Source organism: Embiotoca jacksoni, unplaced genomic scaffold (assembly GCF_022577435.1).
Source record: "Embiotoca jacksoni isolate LCO1_2020_lvr unplaced genomic scaffold, fEmbJac1.0.p SCAF_10, whole genome shotgun sequence".
Lineage (NCBI taxonomy): Eukaryota > Metazoa > Chordata > Actinopteri > Embiotocidae > Embiotoca > Embiotoca jacksoni.
Genome location: NW_027185230.1, coordinates 8,958,357 through 8,983,129, shown reverse-complemented (window position 1 = coordinate 8,983,129; position 24,773 = coordinate 8,958,357). Strand labels below are relative to the sequence as shown.

Genomic DNA, 24,773 nt, shown 5'->3' with positions numbered 1-24,773 from the left:
TCCTTTTGTTTCATGTCATTTGCTGCAACACAGTTGTACATTATTTTACCACAAAAAAAACAGTTCAAAAACCAGTATTTTCCCATTTTTTTTATTTCCATTTTTTCCATCCACAAATGTGGAGCAGATTATGTTGATGTGCATTTTAAAAAAAACAACCATTTCTTTGGTACCTAAAGGGAAAATAAAACAATTAAGGCAACTACAGCATCTATAGGTCTGAAATGCATTTAGTACTGCAGCCAAATGACCACACAATGGTGGCATGCAACTTATAGCTGCGCTCATTCAAAACGAGAGAACAGATCAGCTCAACATCAAACCACCCGGTTAGACAACTTCCAGTTTTAAAAAGGTCCCTGTTCCTCCTTAGTTAATGATATTCAGAGAAAGAGGAAAGGTAGCACGAGCCAACTGCCTCGGCAGGTGCAATCTACGGAAACAAACCCAAAAACAAAAACAAAAAAATACTGGAAGTAGCTGGTACATGGTGAACTAGAAAAGCATTTAACCATCAAGGATGATGCAATCAAGTTTTAACAGGAGACTTACGGTCTTGCTTGTGAGCACTTTTGTTTGCTCTGGTTGACTTTCTGCCGTTTCATTTCTCAAACTGAAGTTCGGGCAGTTTACTTCTGCACCGACGAGTGTAAAGCCTCAGGAGATTTACACGAAGAACCGGATGTGTAGACGGATAATCCACCGACTAGGGACTAATTATACAGTATTTCTCGTAGTTAGTTCGACCGTAGTTAATGAAACCGCAACGCTTTGAGCATGGTGGAATCATTTCGCAGAATATGGTAGAAAACATGGTCACCAACCTCGGCTGAAAATCCATTTTGTTCTTTAGCAGAGTGGGGGGAAAAAAACAAAATGACATCCCAGTTTTGGTGATACAAAATCATCAATAACAAACTCTTGGAATTTCACGGGCAAACACATACACACCAATAACCTTGTTTTCACCTAAAAATACTGCTTGTGCGTCTACGTTACGTTCAGCGTGTTTTATGATGGGAGAGTTACATCTCTAAGAAGGCTAATACTGCATTTTAATTGTTCGTTTCTGTCTAATGTGTAAAACAAAATTAACAACAGCATGTTTGTATATACATAATTGTAAAGTAAAAAAACATGGAAAATGAGTATTAGAAAAAAAATCTGATGTTTTTAGATTAAATCTTTACAGAATGATGTGATATGGAAAAAAAAAGCAAGTCAAGAACAAAGAAATACAAGATTCCAACTGGAAGTTATGTGAACCAAATGGAACAAACAGCAAATTCTAGGTTGAAAGTGATGCAGTCAAGAACCACAGGCCCATGTCACAAGTCCTTTCAAACCTTTTTTTTTTTTTTCCTCCTTCCTTTTTCTTCCGAAGTTGTTGGCTTGAGGTAAGCGATATATTTTGGCCTTCCAACTTTACTCCTCTTCTCCTGGTGCGCACTGGAGCGGCTTCTTTCTCCTTCCCCCGCCTGGGGCGCGGCCGAACGCTCACAGGATGACGTAGATGAAGATGGCCATGATGGCGGCGCTGATCAGACCGGAGATGGGCACCGTCACAAACCACGCCATGAAGATATTTCTGAACAGACGCCAGTCCACGGCCTTCCTTGAGCGCAGCCATCCCACTGCCACCACGGAGCCCACCTGGGAAACACAGGGGTACACCGATAAACCCCTTCGTCCTCCTCCAAATTATCTGCCTGCACATCTGAACTGGAAAGTTTTATTGAGGACAAACTTGCTCCACGTTTGGACTTCCTACTAGACTGTTTACTGGAGCCTATTAAAAAGACCCCCCCCCCCCTCCCCCAGACCACAGTGCTTACCTTGCAGTGGGTGGTGGAGACAGGCAGGCCAATGTTTGATGCAACCACAACAGTCAAGGCGGAGGCCAGTTCAATGCTAAAACCACTGCAGGGGAAAAAAAAAACACAACAGTCTCAGGTTGATGTTTCTGAGCAGCCTGATAAATTCAAAGACTGGGTAGTGTCTGAGAAAGATGTGGTTTGAATGACCGGGACAAACGGATTGTGTGCCGTCTGTGGAGTCTGTACCTTGAGGGGGTGATGGGGGTAAGGTCTCTGCCCATAGTCTGGATCACCCGGCGACCCCACACCCAGAGTCCAGCGCAGATGCCCACACCACCGTAGAGCAGCAGCCAAATGGGTGTCTGCGCATCCGTCATCACGTTGCTCGTTTGGTAAACCAAGTACAAAGCCACCAATGGTCCAATGGCGTTGCTGCAGGAGGTGAGAACGGGGTTTACTTCAGTGGCCAAAAGAGTTGTGGCAAGTAAAAAATGTCCCCAACAGCCTGAATACCGATAACAAACACGAGCCTCATTTAGGGAGAGCACGTACCTGACGTCATTGCCTCCGTGGGCAAAGGAGCCGAAGCAGGCGGTGAGAATCTGGAGGAACTGAAACAGGGTCGAGACCTCTGGTTTGTCGGCCTCGAGCCGGTCGTCATCCAGAGAGCTACGGCTGCTGCCGGCATCCTCCTTCCTAATTTCTAGCGTCACGTCACCCTCTCCCAGAGCCTCCGGGGTTGTGTGCTCTGCCACAGCGTTGCAGTAGCTGGTGTAGCTGTCCATGCGCACACGCTTCCGTTCCGGAACGCCCGACCCGGGGCCCTTGTCGCCGTCCTCGCTGGCGCGGAAATCCCCTTCTTTGTGCTTGAAGTCTCCGTGCATGCCGATGATGGCCATGGTGTAGGAGGTGTAGCTGTTGTTGCGCCGGATGGGTCGGTCGCCGCCCTCGCCCATGCAGTCACCGACCTTGGCCAGGTGGAGCTTGTGCAGCAGGTCCTTGTAGAGGCCCGAGTCCTTGTGGACCGTGTGGTACTGGCTGTAACCGTTACTTGGCAGCTGTGCCGGCCTGTTGTTGAACTGAGCATGGTTGTTGAACTGGACCTGATTGGTGGCGTTTGTGGAGCCATTGCTCTGCTGCACTTGTTGGTTGCTGACCTGACTGTCTGACTGAACCTGTTTGGGGGCTGCAAGGAAGGACAAGAAAAGACTGATTACAACTTGCAGTCAGTTGTAGCAGTTGGCAGCAGAGTTGCATTTGAAAAATGCTCTTCATTGTGGAATTTTACACCCCATAACCATTTAGCTGTCAGTACGTAATTTTAATTGCACATAAAAGTATTACCAGTGTTGTCTTTTGGCGTACTTACCGTCACTTGCACTGCTGTAGTCCGTGTCGTCAGAATCTCCAATGTCAAATGCCACCTTCTGTTCCTTATTAATGTCGGCGTCGTCAGAATCCCCGATGTTAAACGCGACCCTGCGCTCCTCAGGGGCAGCCTGAGGCTGAGCAGGGGAGTCTTGATTGACAGCTGCATCGATAGGTGTAGACGTCTCCTTGGCCGTCGGCTTCAGAATTGGACACTGGGCCTCTCTGAGCTCTCTCTTTTCCATCAGGGGGCTCTCCGAGGGGCTGGAAGACTTGATATCTCCTAGTAGGGGAGGAGTTGGGAAGCGAGATATACCTCGGGTCATGTCCAAACGTTTACACAGTACAGCAGAGGAATCCTGGCACGGCACGCGTTTTTCCTCTCAACTACAGCTGCAGGGAGTCGTACGAATTGCATAACCAGACTCGGAAAACCTTTTGTTGTACAAATGTAACGTTACCGGTGTTCAGAAGTGAGCTGCTGCGTTCACAGGATCAGATAAATGGGATTACAAGGAACATATTTACACTACCGCTAGCAGCTTAAGTTATGGAAGATGTTAAGACTCCACACAACCGGAGGCTCACGTAACATTTGTTTGTGGTTTTAAAGTGAAGCAGACACTCGGTGCCAATATTGTTAATTTGATAAATAAATCCTGGGAGTGCTCTGGCCGTTTAGCCGCATTGCATCATCACAACTGGTCAAGGCCAGAGCTGAAGCAGACGGCCTTCTATCCAAATGCCATGTCAATGCCTTAAGTCAACCTTGGCTTATTTTAGTCAAGGAGGTAAAGACCAATTAGTGGATCCCTGTGACCCAATTAGTCAGCCGGTCTCCTGGACAGACGCTGAACTAGAAACATTGTGCTTGGTCAGAGAAACCTGCTGCTTTTAAAAAGAGAATCGGAGTGAAAAGTAGGTCAGTGTCACTCAAACAATTTTAAAGTCCATCCCTGACGATACATTTTTTTAATCAAGTTTGGAATCCAAAGGTTGTGTCAAATTTAATAAAAAAACTAATGGGAATTTGTAGGCCTGATTCCCTTCATAGGGTCAGACACAGCTATTCTGTAATCTGCCCTAACAGATTGTTAATGAAGTAACAGAATAAGTAGCGAGACTAGAGCTGTCATGAGAATCTGTGAGTATAATAGCATTGTGCTACAACACATTCACAGAGGTTAAAACGAATGGCGATGCCCTTCAACAGACAATAACGCTATTGGTGCGTAAATCCAAATAAATCTTGGATTTCAACTTTAATCCAGGATTAAATAACAAAAACGGTATTTTTGGATGATTTTCATCATGATAAAATATCACTGAGCTCCATTTGCTGGATTAATATGATCCCTCTGTGTGAATCGGTAAAGAGGTTACATGTGCAACACTACATCCCTCATTTGTCCAATGGTTTAAGGAGGGAAGCCATCTTTTTTTTTTCTTTTTAAAAACAACTGGTGACGGAGATTTGAAAACCCGAGTCATTGTACGGTTTAAAAACATAAATAATACTTACGTTCAATCTTCTTCTTCAGGTAAGGGCAAACAATGAACCAGACCACGAGGCCGGTCAGCAGAGAGAAGCCCAGTGAGATGAGCAGGATGACCCACCAAGGGACCTTGTCAAGTCCCAGCACTGAAGGATCACCAGGTGCCACACACACACAACACACAAAAGCAAATAGAGAGAGGCAGTTTTAAAACACAAGGCAGCAGGTGCTACCTTTCTTGACGGACAACACACACTGAATTTAGACTGGAATAACCCCAAATACAAGTGGAAAGTTGTATAAACTCGTAAAAACGTCGGCCAAAATAGTATTTACAAGTCCACATGAGGTCATATAAGGAGGAACAGGTTTCCTCATTGAAAAGAAACCACATAAACGGCACCAATAAATGAAAGTTAATTACAGGGCAGTCATTTCAACGTGCCATCTTCCGACTCTGGTTGTTAACAACAAGCTCGACTGCGTCGCTTTCTTTGTGCCACGTAGTTAAAAAGAAAAAAGGAAAGCGAGTGTACCCCTAGTTGTAAACGGTTATGTAACACCTGATAGATGAAAGAGCGCGAATGTCACCGTGGCCCCCCCCCGCCCCCAGGTGTCCGGCAAACAACCGCAATGTGGACAATGAGCTCCGTATAAGGAGACATAACTTGGGTAGAAAAAGCAGGAGAAAAGGCGAGGGTGGGGGTGGGGGGTGGGTGTTTGACCTAGCAATAATGGCACCCTCTTGCCAACACTGCAGCATAGCTAGTGCAGCAGAGGTGGCTGTAGCACAGTGCATGCTGGCTGAAAGTAACTATTCAAATTTCCCTGGGGAAGCGGTCACCTTCGTATATTGACACAATTCAAGTCAACAGTGTGGTTAGATGAAAACAAAACAGCAGCTGCAGAAAACACCATCTCTGGCGGAGTGACCTTGACCATATATCATTTTTTGTTGTTTTTTTTAAAGAAGAAAAACAACAACATGTCCACTAGCTTGGGAGTGTTTCGGAAGTTCAAGATAAACAAATGGGAAATGAGAAGTCAAGGGTAGGCGATATGGGTAGTAGGTTGCCGTCTTCATTTGAGAGCAGAGTCCACAGTGCACTCTCTCCACTGAGTCACGCTGCAGCATGAGACTGCAGAGCACCGAACTGATGTTTATTTAGTTACGCAATGGAAGCCCAGTCCTTTGAGGACGGGAGAGGCATAAGAGGAAAAAAAAAAACCCCCGGAGACGGCTCCGTAACAGCTGAGGCTCCCGGAGTGCACCGGTTCACGTGTGGCGAGACGTTCAGAGACAGGTGTGGTTCGGCTACACGTCACCAAGCAGCTACGCTCGCCACGATTCATCAAAATAAAAAATAAAAATATATATATATATATATATATAAAAACCCTCCCCGAAGCTGACCGAGGTTCCATGAGAGCATCCACATGCGTGGCGACTTGTTTGCGAGAGACTTTCAAGTAAGAATGAAAAAAAAAAAAAAAAAAAACTACTCTGGTCTGGAACTCTGATCAACACTCCCACACAAAGGGGTGAGTTTCTACCACAACCATGCAGTGGGATGAGTGGGTCTGCACAGGAAATAAAATTCAACCGCAGCTGCGTTCCAAACTCCTCCCTGAAACCTGTGTATCCCCTGGACTACATTACACAATAACATAGTTTGTCTCTCTCTCCCCCCCCCCATCCTCCCCCGCCTCCCCCAGTGGTGTCCGTGCAGCTCACCACCGACCTCCATCACCGTGACAGTTAAAAGTGTCCGTTTATGACTCAATTGGGGAGGAGCCCTCGGTTATTTGTCCTTACTTTAGTGTCGAGCTAAATCGCGCACCTACCAACAGTATTAGGATTAAGCGACAGCTGCATTAAGTACCGACGAGATCCGTGAGCTTAACATTCACTCCTGACAATTAATAAATATTCATGAAACTACAGTTGACGACAGCGGCCGCTGAAGACTTTGTTTCAGGTCCACGGCTCGGGTTAAAAACAAATCGTGTATGAATGGGATGCTGCCGATTGTTTGGCGTCGCCGGAGTAACCGACGCCACGGGGTGTTTGTTTTTCAGAGGGGTAACCCAGGCAGAAAATCTGTATCCAGCTAAACACATTGAAGTTTGTCCATTGAGGCTGGAGTGAGGAGGCCAAAATGTACCGTCACTGTGACACTCAGCACTTTGAAACACACACACACACACTCTACTATGCAACAACAGCAACAAAAGAAATCAGTTTAGACCTGCATTCAAAGCAGGCGGTGGGACGTTTCTCTGATGGCAGCCACATGGATAGGCTTGACGGTAAACTCGGCTGAAGTAGGAAACATTTTCTAGTCTCTCTGACATGCCACGCTAGAGTTGACAGCAATTTGTCTACCGACTTGGAAAACCACCCGCCTTCATAGTCAGACGACCAACATTTAAAGACTGCGAAATCAAATGTTAAATGTGTTTCAGGGTAGGCTTTCATTATATAAATGAAAGGGGCTGCAGTGGCGTGGCAGCAGCCGAGTGATTTACGGGGTGTGAACATCCAAGTCACACCGAGCCTCATCGGCAAAGGTTCGCCAGCTGACACTCAAATTGCAATAATTTTTTGCACATGCTGACTTGAGGTCTCTGGCACTGGTGTGTATGTGTGTGTGTATATATATATATATATATATATATATATATATATATATATATATATATATATTGAGTATGGGAATGTGCTGCGGGACGCCTGGTGTCCAATCGCACCACTACGCTAGCATGTAGATCAGGGGAACGGCGAGTCCTATCACAGGAATCCAAACACACTGTACTCTGCTTGCAGTAGATACTGCTGCATTAGAGCGCATATATCAGCAGTAATGAGCTGCCGTGGCCCCGCCTGCCGGAGTAGCATAGTATCCAAAACAGAACCTGAATTCACCACATGACTTTGAGGATTAAAAACAAAACCCTCATTTAAACTCGTTATCAAATGATGATCAGAGGACCCATTGAAGATTATCCAAAAGGTTAAACTGGCTCGAATGTATTGATGTTGTCAGTGTGAATACAAAAAAAAACAAAAAAAAAAAACACCAAGGTGTCTACAGAATAATCTCGCACCTTTTTTTTATGCGAGGCACCCAATTACAGGTCCTCCTGTACGTTTAGGCGTGAGGGACGTCACACCGCTCTACAGAATGCGCCTGACTAAGCAGGGTTACGGGCTATGCTGGAACTGCAAGTGATCTCCTCTCTGTGCTGTGTGCTGATGTGCATGCACACATCAGCGCACCATATCTGGTCAAACTCTGGCCTGTAGCCGCCATTTAAAGGCCCAGGCCAGCTAACATCTTGAACAGTTAGGCCCTGTAGAGAGAAGAAAACAGAAGGAGCAAAAGTGGCTCGTTTAATAGGGAGTTTCTGGGAAAACCAACACGTATTCACAAATACTACGCAAATTCTGAGCAGCAGTACAACAACTTAGCAACAGGCAATTATTTCAACAACATCCTCTTTACTTCTCTTTTCCTCCTCCATGTCTGAACGACAGACAGTGACGTCAGGAGTTAAGTGAATTCTTATTTCCATCTCCCTGTTGTGCTCCACTCTAAAAAAAACTTCATTCCAGCTATGACCCACATAGAACCACAAGCAAGAGAGCCCCAAAAAAACATGTGAAAATAAACACGGCTTCTGTGAAAAACGGTAAACAGTCTGGTTCGGTCTGGAATATGTGCGGGCATCCGGCTGTCTGAGGGAGCAGTTTATTTTAAGCTGTGGCTGTGGGCAGGCATGCAGACCAGAATGAAACAATGATACTCACTCGGAGCGCCAGTGAACATGATGGAGAACAGGTTGATTCCCATCGTAATGGCGTAGAAGACGGGCAGGGCCTTCAGTCCATTAGGAACCGGGTCTTTCTACAGGGACCAAACAGAGTACCGATTCAGAAAGACAAATTCCACTGTACAAACGGAAGAGCCCCATTTCGCTGTCAGGTTACAGTTGGCGGCACAACAGGAGCATGGCGGTAATCTGAGCCACGCGTGGACAAGGGGCTGCTTCAGAGGACAGTAGCTGTTTATGGCCATGTATAAAAAATGTCTTCAATTTCACTTTGGGCGCGGACCGGGGCAGCACTGACACTACGCTAAACCCATTGCTCCAGAGAGTTCCTGTATTGTGTTCAATCTGATAACAGCAGGCTTACCTTGTGTAAGATGAATATGCGCACAAAGTAGAAAACAACGCCAGACATCATTCCAGACAAAAGGGGACTCAGGAACCAGGAACTAACTGCAAATGGAATAAATAGGAGCATTATTATTTAGTGGAACTGTAATATCGGACTTTTCTGTCACAAAAATTAAACAGAGAGCCATCTTGACGGAGGCATGCGACTCTTGAAATTATACACCTCATTCGAAGAAAAAACATTTTCCTTTTCACCTTTTTAATCTGAACTGTGATGACATTTAAAAAAAAACTGAAAGTGTCTTGTACTATTCCTTGATCTCCCCCCCCCCCCCATAGCACATGTTATTAACAATAATAATGTCAGGTCTAAACAGGAAATCTTGACTCAGTTTCCGTCACAGTCACTATTTTGTACTAAATAGTAGCTAGAATCATTTTCCTGATAAAGTGGACATTCATGGACAGTAAAGATGGATCATTTGACACTCAACTGATCAGTCAATATGGTTTCTCGTTGATATCTCCATGTCTCGCGCACAACCCTTTATAATTTGTGACTTCTTTTAGGTTGTTTTTTCAAAAAGGGCAAAAACTGGCCTAAATCTTGTCAACCTAAAAAAAAAAAAAAAAAAAAAAAAACAACACCATCAAGTGCAATAAATGGTGAAATTCTGTCTGCTTCTGTATATTCCCAAATTGTAAAACTGCTTCACATTTTCTGGGTAGTGTTGCAAGCTTGTCAAAGTCTTTTTCATCAGTGCAGCCCAACTCAAACTTCCACAACATTAGCGACTAAAAGAATCCCTCACAATTTATACAAGCCACATTTTTTTATGTTCTGAATGTAGCTTTGAACCTGCAAAGGCTGTTTATGAATTTTTTTTTTAAACCCGTATATTGAAAGTCCTCACACAGACAAAACACTGGCTGCAGTGTTATTATAACGCTGTTTTACCAATCACAACCCGTCGTTACAGTGACACAGTCTTTGTTGCAAGGGCATTTCTAGGTCAGCTGATTTGTGTCTTCCTTACCAATTCTGAGGAGTTCCAACCACCTGACTCCCTGCTGGCCTTTGGCAACCAGCGAGAAGCCAATAGTAGCACCAACAATGCAGTGTGTTCCAGAAATGGGGAGCTTAAGGAATGAGGCGGCCAGCTGCCACACAGCAGAACCTAATTAGAACAAATGAATTGATGACATTAGTCAACACGCTGAAATCACCGCAGCTTTTTTAAACGCCACAATAAATCAACAAATTGCGATCAGCGGTCAAAAAGTGGCGTAGAAACTGGTAAACGTTTTAAAGTGTTTAAAGCTCTTGTTTCAATAGGGGGAAGAAGAAAAAAAAAAAAAAAAAAAAAAGCAGAGTAAGTTGGGCAATTCTTCATGAAACGATAGGCAGACGCCCAACTCCAAGGTGTCGGCTTGACATCTCAATTTTCTACTTCAAGCATGCGAGACAAGCCCACGCCAAGATCTGTCTGCAAGGGTTCAGTGACCGCAGGCGTAACTAAATGCGAGAGAAGCCGCAAATACTCACCAAACATGGCACTGACGGATCCAGCCATCAACACGTGCTCGGAGCCGTTGTACATGTTTACGTCGATGATACCTTTGCGGATGGTTTCGCTCACTTTGGCACCCAGGAGCACGGAGCCTAGCGTCTCAAACACCGTGGCCAGAACGCACGCCTGTCGCAAGGTGACCACTCCTGAGCCCACGGCTGTGCCAAACGAGTTCGCGACATCATTGGCACCCACTGAAAAGGCTAAGATGAAGGCAATGACGAAGCCGACAATGAGCAGCCACATGTACTCTGTGAGAGCAGTGGGGGCTGCCACCGTGGCGGCCAGTATTATTGCGGTCATAGTTGTCGAAACCATGATTGTAGACTATATAGGAATTGCTTCACAATCTTAAAGGGAATGAATGCCTTTTCTTTTCTTTTTTTTAAATAGCTTATTATATAATACTACTTCTAAACAGCAGCTAATAAAATAATAGAGGTACAAAATAAAAATAAATAATTAGCTATTCCTTAGGCCCACCTGTCTTAACAGGATTTCAGGAATTCAGCAGTGCAAATATTTAAAAAAGGTTTATCTGGATATGACCAGAAAACAATTAAGGTAAACAAGAGGTATAGTGCAGATTTATTGCTATCCTGTAATTATACTAGATCTGTTGTTGTTCTTTGGGAGCTTCGCCTTCAAGCGGAGTGAACAGCCAGCCATTGTGCAACCGTGACTGCGGATGTGTACATCCTGGAAAGAAAACACAGAAAAGGCTCGTATTAATACTACTTTCTCCTCATTTCACCTCCACGTGGAGGTTCATTAAAAAAAATAATATATATATATAAATAAATAAAATAAGGACACGTCAACGCAACACAAAGGAAAGGACGAAGAGGGTTTCACACGAGGAATGGCCGGCATTCACGTCAACAACAAAAGCGGAAAAGGAAGCGATGGAGATCAGTAGTGAACGCTTGAAACGGAGGGAGGACCTCTTGTTGCTGTCTTTCCCGAGATGTCAACGCGAGGCCATTTTTTTAGTAAATGGCGCACGAAGGACCGCGATTATTATTAAACCGGCGTCCTTTATGTTGACCCACACGCTTCGCTCCTTTCATCGGTTTACCGTCCTGGTGATTATTCGTGAACATAAAAAAAATAATAATAAATAAAAAAAAAAAGGGGGCGCTGCGCGTGATAAGGAGTGCCGTCATCGGCACAAAACATCGTGACTTTTTCCTACGTCTGCACGTGTCGTCATCCATTCGGACCTGACCACGAGCTCCTCCTGTCCACTACGGCTCTCGCGCGCCTGTAGAGCAGAAGGACATGTTAAAGACCCGAGACGAAAGTCTTTTAAAATGTCTCGTCAACGTAACAGCGGCCGTGTTTTAAAGCTGTCGTACGTTTTAAGCGCTGTTTTCGATCGTGTGGGTTTTTTTTTTTTTTTCCTCGTAAACGTCGACGCAACCGGATGTGACTCAGTTTAGGGAACCCACGCCACAGATGCGGCACCGCCGGGTGTCAATCGTCGTTTTCGCGTGCTCCCAATTTTAACGATGTCCCAAAGACACCGGGTAGGCATGTGGTCGGTACCGCTAAACAATTAGGGGACCACTAAAATGTAAAAGGACATCGTTTTCACGGGCCGTAAACATTACGTGAACTACCGAGTCCTATTCACGGAAGCCCGTAATCAACGACCGTAATCGGCCCTGAATTAATAAACACGTTTAAACTCCCCGTGTTTTGTATTTTCACCCAGTAAAAACACATCAGTCGTAGTTTGAATTAAACGTAAATACAATACTCTTTAGCCTTAGCTTTGCACGAACATTTACGATGCAAGCCTTTAATTACGGTGTTCATAAATTAAAAAATTAAAAAAAAAAACTTAGCTCTTTAATTAGATACAAAATCAAAATGGTTTAAACTTACCAGCCTTTGCAGTTGTCACTCCTGTGGAGAATAGATCTTGTTAGCCGGGAAGCTAATTTGCGCGCCCACACGACGTAACGGTACGGTAGCGCGCGCGGGATAATAATAATAATAATAATAAAAAAAACAATAATAATAATAAAACTGATAATGAAATAGATCCCGGTCCAAAAAAAAAAAAAGAAGCTGCCTCGAGTAAACAACAAAGTGACTACGTCAAAGGCGGTATTTACGACTGTCTAATTCGATGTAAAGTAAGTCCGTGAAGGTCTCAGTTTGAATGAACGCGTCGGAGCCGCATGTGTGTAGAAGTCTCTGTTCCGGCTGAACGGAACTGGAGGAGTTTCTTTTTTTTTATTGGATACACCCTTCGATAAGCCCCGCCCCTCCCCCCCCCCCCCCCCACCTCCCCAGCTGTTAGAAAAGCTCGTCATGTGATCAGTGCGTGGTGCTCGTCGAAAAAACTCACTGAGGAGTCTTTTTTTTTTTTTTTCCTTTCATAGTATTTCTTTTCTCTTTATATACGTAAAGCTGACAACCTACAAACACTACAGAGTGTAATACAACACCACTAAAATAATGCTCACTGTTTCTTCTGTACATTACATTTAGCTGACGCTTTTATCCAAAGCGACTTACAATAAGTGCACAACAAGAATCAGACCTTATTGATTAAGCAGTAAATGATTTGGATGCCTGCATATTAAGAACATGCATTCTGTGGTGGAAAGCAATTCCGTACATTTACTTAAATACTCTACTTGAGTTCAGTTTTGAGGTACTTGCAGTTGAGTTTTACCATTTCATGCTACTTTAAACTTCCAGTCCACTACATCTCAGGAGACGTTGTGTGCTTTCTCCTCGACTACATTTAATTACTTCTCAGATACATATTTGACACAATTGATAATACCACCAAATTTCAAAATACAAAACATTGTTAAAGATTAAATCAGTAGTTTACAAAGCAGTGTTTAGTTGGGGTCACATTTCACATGTCTTGATTCCACATAAATGATCCCATATTTCACCAAAACTAAAAAGGATTAGAGAGAAAAAAAAAAAGTCCAACAACTGAAAAAAGATTTGTGGATCAGAATTTTTCTTTCCTCTTACATTAACCTCATCATCTGATGACAGCTCAGATTGATCTGCTGTCTTACTTTTACTTAGATCATGCAGGACTTTACTTGATATGGAATATTTTTACATTTCCATATTTGTACGTTTACTTTAGTAAATAATATGTAGTTCTACTACCAGTAGATACATGTCTGTACTTTAACATACCAGCATATACATGTCACAAAGTAGGCTATTCAGAAACTGCACTTATAGGCCAATTTAGGTAGTATCTATCTATCTATCTATCTATCTATCTATCTATCTATCTATCTATCTATCTATCTATCTATCTATCTATCTATCTATCTATCCATCTATCCATCTATCTATCCATCCATCCATCCATCCATCCATCTATCTATCTATCTATCTATCCATCTATCCATCTATCTATCTATCCATCCATCCATCCATCCATCCAGCCATCCATCCATCCATCCATCCATCTATCTATCTATCTATCTATCTATCTATCTATCTATCTATCTATCTATCTATCTCATGAAGTACATTTTTTTAATCATTGCATAAATTATCACCAATTTAAACCTTGCACAGAAACAGACACAAATGATAGACTCAGCTTTCCTAACGATGGGAAACAATGTCGCATCAAAACATTGCAGGAAAACAGCCGGTGGTGGTGATGTTAACTGCATTACAGACGACTTGTCACACATTGAAGTGCACCCGACCGGATAACAACATTCACCCTCGAACAAAAGTCGTTTTCTTTGGTCACCATTCTTTTATTATGTTAATCGAGAGATGTGATATGCTGAATGGAAGAAGTGCTCGATAAGCATAGCAAAGTATGTTGGGGTCCGATAAATAGTTTGGGACAAACGTGTTTTTGTGTTTGCATGTCAACCACGATGTAGAAAACAGCGAGGCTTCTCTAAACACGTCACTTGCGTAGCTGACCGGGTGTTAATGACAATACTGCACAGACGCACAGACGCTACATTATTACCACTGGAGCCCACTCCCTTTATTGTCTCTGCCTGTTTGACGTCACCTCTTTGAAAGTCATGGAAAATTTCGGCGGTCCCCTGTGTATTGGACAATTTTTAGGATCGGTCGTGGTCATTTTAATTATTGTTCTATAGCACCTGAAGGCAGCATTTCTTAAAGGCGGTTACATCAAAACTTAGCAGTCCAGGACTTTTAAACCAGATGTCCAACCGTAACCTCTAAAGATGTCATCTGCGTCTTCTTTAACTCCCACCTCAGCCAAACCCAGCAGTCATCCTTGTTTACTCCCTTAACACGATATCTGTTACAGTAAGGTGACCAGTGGAGCCATCGATGTCAGGAAAGGACAAGGAGGTCATGTTACAGCTGTTTGTTTAACAGCCTCGACTCCTACGTATATCCGATAGGCTGTTACACAGATCTAATTAGAAAAATATTCGAATTAATACTACGTGGGATTTTCTGTTCAATGATCAAATGTCAGACTCCCAGGACAGACATGTGATGGGATATAACCACTATTTGTGTAGGGATCTGTTCTCCAAAAACATCTTGTCTCATGGTTTTATGATAAGCCTACTTAAATCCTTCACAGCTTTCACAAGTAAGACAGGATCTGTTTTTACCTAAATTAAGTATCTTCCCCAGTTACAGTTAGTACGTTGTCTATTGTATATTTTAAGTATGCTTATGCTTTTAAGTGTGCTTTGTATTTACACATATTTACAAATCACATCACATTTTCATTATTTTACACTTTTGTAGCTTATGTTTTACATAGCACACACATATATATATATATATATAGATAGATATATATCTATCTATATATATATATATATATATATATATATAATTTTTTTCTTATTTTTCTATATTGTTGCTGTATATCGTAATATAATGCGCCTACTTTTTATATATCTCTTTATCTCATTATTTTCTAATATGCTTATAATTTCTCTGCTGGTTTGCTATGTGAGCAATTGTAAAATGACCCAATCAAGAATTTCTGATTCTGATACACTTACTTCATCACTAGTAAATATAGCTTACTTGGGCCTATATTGAGGTTATATCATAGCCTCTGACTTATTTTAATACATATTTTTGATGTGACTTTGCACAAATTTTTTTTTTTTTTTAATGAATGGCTGAATGTGACAGCGTCAGACAAAGGGGACAATACATGTGCTGTTGGTTCCTTGGGGAGCACACAGGGCCTTTTCTTGGTTGAGTCCAGTGCTTACAATTTCTCTGCTCATTTAAGCAGCCAGATTATCGGGTGTAGCCTACATAAGCCTATTTTTCAGCTGTATTTCTAACTTTGAACAAAGAAGTCAGATGAATCAGGTATCCAGGCTTCTGGACTTATCTAACACTATCACGCTCTGCGTGGTTAAATAGCGTCATCTGGCGAACATTATTCTAATAACATCTTACATTTTAGGCTTTCTTTCCTACATCAAAGATAGAAGTCATCACTCCTTTTCATTAATTGATTAAGGCTTTATTCAGCTACCCGAGAGATCATTGAGGGCGACCCTCATTTACAATGACATCGGGTCGATTACAAAACAAAGAAAAGGAAAATTGAACAATAAGTCATAATAGGCAATAACGGTTTAGCTAATAAATAGCCATTTCATTTTCACATGAAGGAAGATGACCTAATAATAACTTTAGTCAATAGAAACCATGTTTATTACAGCAAATCGTTTCTTTTTACACCGCTGTCTTCTGAAATCAAGCTTGCCTAAAGCATAGCCTCACGTATTTTAATACAGCCGAACATCCAATAATGCTGTGCTCATTCACATATTTTTCTGTTTCTGTTGACAGACCACAGGATGAGTTTGAAATAGTGACTGAAACGGGGCCCATTAAGACGACATTTTAACCCGCAGTCACTTCCAAGCCATTTCCAAAGTGCTGCTCTGCACTGCTTGAGTTTTGTTTTTTATAACCAGGGAGGTCGTCTGACAAGATCAACGTATACGAAATGTAAAGACAACGACTGCGGTGTGATTTCGTCTGAATCCGCGAGAGATGGCAGGTATGTTTATCTTAAATGTTTCCACCTCCGCCACCACGTTGTCTCCGAGTGGCACCACTAGAGGGCGACACCAACTTCCTGTCCTCGGTGAGTTTTGGTAGCGGCGTGAAGCTGTGCAACCGCACTTGCTGATGCCTGAGCTGCTGGATTAGACAGACTCCGGCTCGGACCAATGACAATGTCTCGGGGGGGAAAAACAACAACCAATGAACGTCCGAGTTATATTTTGTAAGGCGGGGTTTCAGGAGGGGGGCGTGTGTGTGTGAGAGGCAGTATGAAAAAGGAGGTCAAATGCACTGCTGGAGTTTGAAAAGCGTAAAGGAGTCTCTGGGAAGGCTGTACAGGTCGACAGTTAAAGTAGAAAGATAGATAATATCGTGCAGTTATTCCAGTTTTGACTCGGTGATAAGAGCGGTCGTTTTTTTGTGAGCGCGCGCGCGCGAGCGAGCGAGCGGACAACGTTAGCTAATGCTAATGTCGCGTGTTTGGCAGAGAGCTAGCATTTATAACCCAAATAAAGTTATGACTTTCACCCTTTAAAAGTCAGCGTTATTATCCGCATCGAGGTAAATAACAACTCAGTTCGTCAGCTGACCTCGCTGCTTGCCGTTGGCGTTTCGTTGCGTCTTTTGGAAACGCGCGTCGCGGTCACAGCTGCCATGCTTCACTCCGTGTCCCGTCGTCCGATTTGCGACATCGGCGTAAACGCAATGAGGCTCCGGAGCTGCAGGTCCCTCCGGATCGCGGCCGAGGAGGGCAGCGGAAAGCCGGAGAGGGTCCCGTGGCTGGGCAAGAGCGTGGGCCTGCTGCTGTCTTGGCTCCAGAGGGCAGGTGCCGGCGAGGCCGCGGGACCCGGGCGGAAGAGGAAAGGTTTGCTTTCCATATTTGCGGACCACTGCAGCTTTGTGACCGGTCAGAGGGTTCGGCGCGCCTGCCAGATCGGCGAGCTGTACTCCGACCTGTACTCCGAGAGAACCAGGAGGACCCTGGTTGTCAACATCTGGCGCAGGTTTCAGAGCAAGCACGCCCCCACTGGGAAACTCATCGCGGCCCTGGCTGGTGTCTTCATGTGGGAGAACGAAAAGATCCAAGATGAGGACATACGCAGGTGGGAAACATCTCTTTTTAAATGCACGTGTGGATGCGTTTGTGCTTTGACACGCGCGTAACAAATACAGCTTTCATACATACCATCAATGATTTGACTGAGCGATAGGGTCTTACGTCTTTGTAAAGGATCATTTTCACACTTCTGGTCGCTGTACACGTTACTAAAACAGTTAATATCGTGTTTTTCCTTTAATTTGTCATGTATGCACTTACAGCGTTGCATTTTGTTACGACCGCTTTGTAGTATGAACTGTGCAGTCTGCTTAAACCTATATATATATATATGTGCATTCCTTTGAAGGTGTGGACTTGAGCTGCAGGCTCTGGAGACTGTCAAACATCTGGGCACATCTTCAGGGTCTCAGGTTGCACAACAGGTACCCGGCTGGGAAGTTGTCCTGGAGAAGAAGGATTTCAGAGTGTGGAAGCGACCCATTCCCAACAGTCACCTCTATGAATACAGAGGTCGGCACACTCACAATCACACGCGTATTACTGGGGCTTCAAAAGGCAGATAATTGAACACTCAGTTGGTGTGATTTCTGATCAGTCAGCCTCCTCTGTTTCTGTGTTTTACTTGCAGTGCTGGGCTCCTACAACGATGTCACACCAAGACAGTTCTTCAATGTACAGGTACACACTCCTTAAATCTTTTTTTTAATTTCAACTATTGAAGAGATTAAGTGAAAGCGACTTGGCTACCAGCATACAACACGAAGTCATGAGAAGGTTGGAGAGAGCTGCACTTGTAAGTCCTCATCAGGAATTTAGATGTGCAGCAATGTCTTTATTCCTGAAGTCTGAACTTCTGAACCAAGCAGCATCTTTGTTTTTGTGGCAGTCAGACTTTGTCATGTGATTTCATAGACTGTTTTTTTTAGATTGTTTAGGATTTTCATAACCAAGCTGCACTTCCTGTCTGCGTGTTGCGTAGCAGCAGCTGCAGCACTCTGTGCCATATTTATTTCCGTTTCCTTTTCCCCAGTTGGACACGGAGTACAGGAAGAAGTGGGATTCTCTGGTTATCAAGCTTGAAGTGGTGGACAGAGATGTCAACACGGGCTCTGAAGTTGTGCACTGGGCCACACACTTTCCTGTGAGTTTCTTGATTGTTATTAAACATCGAGGTAGGAGGCTCTATGTGCTACTTAATGTGTGATCACTGGGCACTTTTTAATTTGTATTGTGCAAGCAAAAGTGTCACTGACCTTTACCTTTTGGTTAAGGGCAAGTAAGAGTTCCGTCATATTCATCAGTTTGTGTTTTAGACCGTCAACTGTTATGTAATCTTGTTCGATCTCCCTCCACAGTATCCCATGTATTCGAGGGACTATGTGTACGTGCGCCGTTATGATGTTGACTTCAACAACAACCTGATGATCTTGATATCCAGGTGGGACTTGATGTGTTTTTGGAGCCAGCTATGTTTGAGTGTTTGATACATTTAGTTGTATAAGGAAAACTAAAGACTTTATTGCGTATAATTCTGTTATGTAGAGCTGTGCAGCATCCCAGAGTCCCAGAGACTCAGGACTTTGTCAGAGTCCATTCATACCAGTCACAGATGGTCATTCGCCCTCACAAGTCCTTCGATGAGGTTTGTGCTGAATGTGATGCGACCCAAACGATTAAACTTTCATCCAGGGTTCTGTGTTTTGAAGATGCCGAGTTTGGTTTTGTGTTTTTCTTCACAGAATGGATTTGATTACCTGCTGACCTACAGCGACGACCCTCAAACTGTCTTTCCCCGATACTGTGTGAGCTGGATGGTGTCAAGTGGTGAGCTCTTCCCATTGGTTTAAATTGTTTGGGGCTGCATGTCATGTTTATTTTCATAATTATATTTAATTACGGATTAAATAATGCTTCTTTTTTTTTTGTCTTAAACCTCAGATATATTCAATTTACAATTGCTATAAGCATCAAGTCTTCACACTGGAAGCTGGAACCTGCAAATGTTTAGCATACATTTCCATTTCTGTGTATTTTTATACGGCCTTGTATACATTACACGTCTTTCGACTGCATATTTTAGCCTGATTATGACAAAGCTCTCCCTTAATACTCGTCAGGTATGCCAGACTTTCTGGAGAAGCTGCATGCTGCCGCCTTGCGGGCCAAGAATTTGGAAGTGGGGATTTACGACTACACAAGTGTCATCAAATCCAGCGACTCCAACCGGCAGCCGAGCCAGGAGCGCCTCACTGGAGAAAACACGCATACAGGTGGTCCTGGGCAGATCTACGCTTGAGATGGAGATTTTTATACACCGGGGCTCACTTTGGTGTGGTTTTTCACCTGTGCTCGAGTCCAAATCAAACCCTCCAACCCCGACTGTACGAGTACATTTATATGAACTGGAAATGAAGGTTGCAACCTGCATTTAAAGACACATGTCCATCCATAGATGTGGTGATACTGGTCAGAGATGAGATGTCAGAAGAACAATGGACCGTGTTGTTGACAGCGTTATTGTCCTTTGGTGAAAACATTGCTATGGAAATTATCATTTAGGTTTCTGGTCCTGACACTATTACTACTCAGCCGATGCCACACTACATTTTTGCCCTCTTTGGCAAAGATGTAAATCTTGCAACCGTTAGTAAGATCAAGCCAAATTTCCTAACTGTAGAGATATTTTTGCCAAAGCACGATTTCTCTCATTTTACCGTTGTATGGCTGGTATTCTGTTGTTTGACCGCTCAACTTTAACCCCTGGCATCCGGTGGACAGTATCACTGAAATGTAAAGCAATGGCCATATTATGCACTGACAGAGGAAGAACTGAGGCCTCTGATGTGAACACTTTGTAACATGGTTCGTGGGTTCATAGATTTAATGCAAGTGGCATCCCGTTAACTTGCAGCATGAGCGATTCATATGACTGGAAAGCGGGCACTATTAAAAAAAAAAAAAATAATAATAATAATAATAATAATAATCACACCAGTTCTGGAGAAAATATCCACAGAATTAAAAAAAATAATAAAATAAAGAAATATATATATATGTATATATATATATATATATATATATATATATACATGTTAAAAAAAAAAAGGAATATATATATATATATATATATATTTAAAAAAATGTAGGGCTTTTCTTTTATGCTTTGGTGATGCCATCGGTTTGCTGTCAGCGCAGTTGACGTTTCAGACCTTCCATGTCCATGCGAGTGTCGAAGCTGCGAGCCTTCTGAAGATAAACCAGTCCTTCAGCATTAGGGGCATAGTGTCTTACAACAACCACATAAATCCTCAGATACAATGGTACTAATGTGCTTCTAGCATGGCAATCACACCGAGACACGTTTTTAATAAACCAATGCCCTTTTCACAGTAATGTAGAGCATTTGTGCCACATCATAAAACCGTTAACATTTCATATGATTTAAAGAAGTGAAGTCGTCCCATTTCAGCTCCGTCTGTTTTGTTTTTCTGGCGTTCATCAACATGGATTGCACTCTTGGGCGTTATGGGTGTTTGTATTTTCTGTGTGTTACTGTAGATCTTGTACATTCATAGAAACACAACCTGAATACTGGAAATCTCTGTTTTTATGAATCCATCAACCTCTGAAATGTTTTTCTCCTGAATTGTGATTCTACAGTTTGCGTTCAAGTGAGTCCTACTGAAACTCCACAGACGCCATCCTTCCAATTCACCCTTATTGCATTTGTAATTAACTGTACGCAGGGGGGGGGGGTGTTATGAATGTTCAAAAAGCACCACAAGATGTGGAATAAAACCGCCTAATAAACTAAACTGTTTACAGCCTGACAGACTGGCACAAATACCCTGAAATCCTTCGTGTTAAAAAAAAAAAAAAAAAAAAAAATCATCTACTAAATTTTAATGTCCTACTTTGCATGTATGGTACATCAGAGTGAACCAGCTGTCTCAAAACCAGTGTAGTCGGTTCCACTTTTATGACGTGAATATTAGTATATTCCCAGTGTGTCACAAATATATCTATTTATATCCTTTCGTGAAGAATTTCTTGACATTTCATTTAAAAAAAAAAAAAAAAATGACCGCGCAAGATGAGATAAACTTGTTGAAAATGTGACAGAGAAAGGATATGCTCGTTTTTGATGTTAATGGTCAAACAACTTACGAGAGCATTGTAACCCAATAAAACATTATGCGATATTCGCTAATGTTTCGCTTGTGTGTGAATGTAACGGTTTAATGCTGTCATTTGTAGCCACCTGCGTGCCATCTGCAGTAGTCCAAAAGCGTCGTCACTTAAACGACTTTGTTTTCCCTTTTTTGCAGGCAGTGTAACGTTTGTTGTGATTAGCTACCAGACGTGAAATACATCAGGAGCAGGTAAAGGGACTGTGTGGATACGAGCGTGTGCACATGTAACGCGTATGATTTAAAAAAGTGATCGAAATGGAAGAGCGACTAATCGGATCAAATAAACAAGATCTTCATGTGAATCTTAATTGTGTTCAGCTGTTGACTGCACGGAGCTCTTGGTTTTGATGCTTTACTGCTGGAGAGGAAGGTGATTAGCATTGTGTTTGTGCAAAATAGCCGCTGTGGTCCAGTCTAATGGGATAATCTGTAAACCCTGTAGTCCCTGTCTGGGCTAAGGGTGAGTGACAGACTGCACAGAAAGGCTCCACAGTTTACTGAAAGCACCAACTGGTCATGTTGGGACAAAAACTACGCCGTCTCAAAACCATACTGGTGTACTACATGTTAATTGTCTTAGTACTTTTGAAGCAGTTAATATGAAAAAAAAGAAGCTTTCTTCTATAAAAAAAGGAAATCAGTCTTGACTTTTGAAAGCAGCTGCTAATCAAACTTCTCAAGATTCATTATTAATGTTTGCCAGCTGATAGTCGGTCCTTCATATCCTTAATACACTGCAGTGTATGAAAACAGTGGGCATTAACAGCTCTGTCCATAATCAGCTGTATGTACAGTAGTGTGCTTCCTGTCTGATTTGACTATACTGTCACTTCTTGTGTGAACACAATCGTTTTAGTGTTGATCAACTCTTGCTTGTGGGTTTTGTTTGAGTGACTTACCTTGAAAGGTGTTACTGTGGTTTATGGCTGACAGAAAGGTGTGCCAGCAACTCTGGTTGCTATTGTCTTTTTGACTTTCAGTTTAGGATGCCCAGTCTGACCAGAGAAACTTCTAATGGCTTTTTCACTTATCGGACAACGGAAGCTGTAAGTAATGAATTCTTGTCTTACTTTAATTCCACGATGACTGAATTAGCTGCTTCATGTTATTGCCTATTGAGACACTTTTATAGAACCTGTCATTGTAAATGTTTCAAGTAGCACCTGTGGTTTTCCTGACAAAAAAAAAAAAAAAAAGCCTGCTATGCATTTCATTATCTGAATTTGACACGCAGGCTACAACCGAGGCATTATGAATAGCACGCCACCTCATCCATGGTGGGAAAGGCAGAAACAACCATGACAGTGTGGATCCTTTGAAGTCTGGCACATAATGATTCAAAGAAGGGAGAACTTTTCTTGAGATATGTTAGATATCACAAATGCATGGATAAATACTTCTCCAGGTTAGAGCCCACTTATTCAGTTTAGCGTTACAAGTCAAGGCTGTTGGTGTTCTTGATTGCTGTAATGGAATTTATGACATTTAACCGAATATATTATAGTGTATCATCATGTAAGACCCGCAGCACATGAAGTGTTGGAAAAAAAACCCAACCCAGTATTGATTTAAGTAAGAGTCATAAAGAAAAGAGGAGTCTGGTTTTCACATTCCAAATTTATTGGTTCGATGCACTAGACGTGATTTGACTCATCGGAGAACACGAGCTGCATTTAAGATAGATAGCCCAGTTCTCGATATAGAACAGAGGTTTATAATTTGATCATCATTTCAAGAAAATAAACTGAGGCACTTCGGCTCCTGTGTTTCCGTCACTGTGCGGCGTCTCGAGGTTTGATTTACAGGTCTGCGATGTGTCCGCAGTCTTTACAGGCGACACAAAGCCACTGAGCACTTACTGTAATGGATCGTTTCCACAAATCTGCCATATTCTGACCATCCAGCTTGTGAAAAACGACAGCTTTATCCCTATAAATGGGATGAACCCTTTGAGCCCCAATCTCTTAATAAAAAAAAAATATATATATTGCCAGTAAAACACGCAAGATGTTTCAATGATATTTATTGGTCACAGTCCTACATCATGAAATGAAACAACATTAGAATTTATTGATATTTTTCGTGTCTTTAACACACAGGACAGTTGTTTTCTACTTGATCAACTTGATCAAGTTTTCTTGCCCTGTTTTACGGTCAGTTTTATTGATACTTTGTAATGTCAAAAAAATGCTGTAACTTGAAAATAGAAAGCTGAGTTTACTAAAAGAACAAATGCTGGCAGTTGACAACAGAAGGCAGATAGTGCTCACAAGCCTCCAAGGTGCTTGGCACAACCATGGACAGAAGACGCACTGCATGGTTAGATCAAGCACAATGGGGTCCTGGGCAAAGACAAAAAACCCAACACAGTCAAAGGCATCCAAAGGACTCGAAAGCTTATTGGCTTGGTTTAAATGTTAATAAGTGAGCGGAGAAAACAAGTAAAACAGAAAATATTTTTTCATTTTCGTTTCGTCCTCAGTTGAGTGTTGTTAACTATCAAAACTCCCAAAAGAAAAGCAGCGTTGTTTTTTCTGAGTTCTTGTTGAAGAACGGTCCCCGACCGTTCAGTAGCATCCGCAATGCAACGATCAAAAAAAGTCCAAAATCTGTGAGGGAAGGGATCCAGGTTTATGAGTAGGTTGTATTAAAACAATTACCACTGGCTATACGGGGGGGGGATTAGAAAAGATTTGTAACAAATTGCAATTAAAAACAGTCACAGAATAAAAAAAGATTAGTCATAGGTCGTGCTCACTGCGGAAAAAAGGGCTACACCCTTCCTGCGCACAAACTGCGTCAAACCCCACCCTCTCGCCCTTCACGCCCGACTCTAACAGACACAATTGAACCAAAAATTAAGAATTTCACCTCTATTTTGAGCTTCGAACATTAAATATTCAACATTATCAAAAACAGATTTATCTCAGTCCTGAGAAGCGGTGGTTTAATTCAATTTGTTTCCTAGTCAGTCCATTGGGCATTCTCAAAGTAATCAATGGAAACATAGTTTGGGTGATTGATCTGTGATCTTGTTA

General features: G+C 42.5%; 2 protein-coding genes across 3 annotated transcripts; one reads left to right on the top strand and one right to left on the bottom strand.

Annotated features, from left to right (window-relative positions):
• Window positions 1-75: 75 nt before the first annotated feature.
• slc20a1b (solute carrier family 20 member 1b) lies at window positions 76-12,713 on the bottom strand. Of its 2 annotated transcripts, none has more exons than XM_069164129.1 (11): window positions 11,630-12,713; window positions 10,410-11,133; window positions 9,901-10,041; window positions 8,880-8,965; window positions 8,493-8,589; window positions 4,708-4,827; window positions 3,187-3,468; window positions 2,370-3,003; window positions 2,064-2,249; window positions 1,836-1,920; window positions 76-1,653 (listed from the first exon to the last, which is right to left on the bottom strand). In XM_069164129.1, exons 2-11 carry the CDS (start codon window positions 10,750-10,752, stop codon window positions 1,498-1,500), a joined length of 2,130 nt encoding a protein of 709 aa, XP_069020230.1. In that variant the 5' UTR covers window positions 10,753-11,133; window positions 11,630-12,713; the 3' UTR covers window positions 76-1,497. The 2 variants fall into 2 exon arrangements, with proteins under 2 accessions (XP_069020230.1, XP_069020224.1); XM_069164123.1 differs by having other exon boundaries at window positions 12,325-12,713.
• A 2,641-nt stretch (window positions 12,714-15,354) lies between these two features.
• Window positions 15,355-22,043, top strand: stard7 (StAR related lipid transfer domain containing 7). The gene is made up of 8 exons (XM_069164111.1): window positions 15,355-17,585; window positions 17,889-18,052; window positions 18,171-18,220; window positions 18,573-18,683; window positions 18,898-18,980; window positions 19,085-19,184; window positions 19,282-19,366; window positions 19,660-22,043. Exons 1-8 carry the CDS (start codon window positions 17,137-17,139, stop codon window positions 19,836-19,838), a joined length of 1,221 nt encoding a protein of 406 aa, XP_069020212.1. The 5' UTR covers window positions 15,355-17,136; the 3' UTR covers window positions 19,839-22,043.
• The last annotated feature ends 2,730 nt before the right edge of the window (window positions 22,044-24,773 follow it).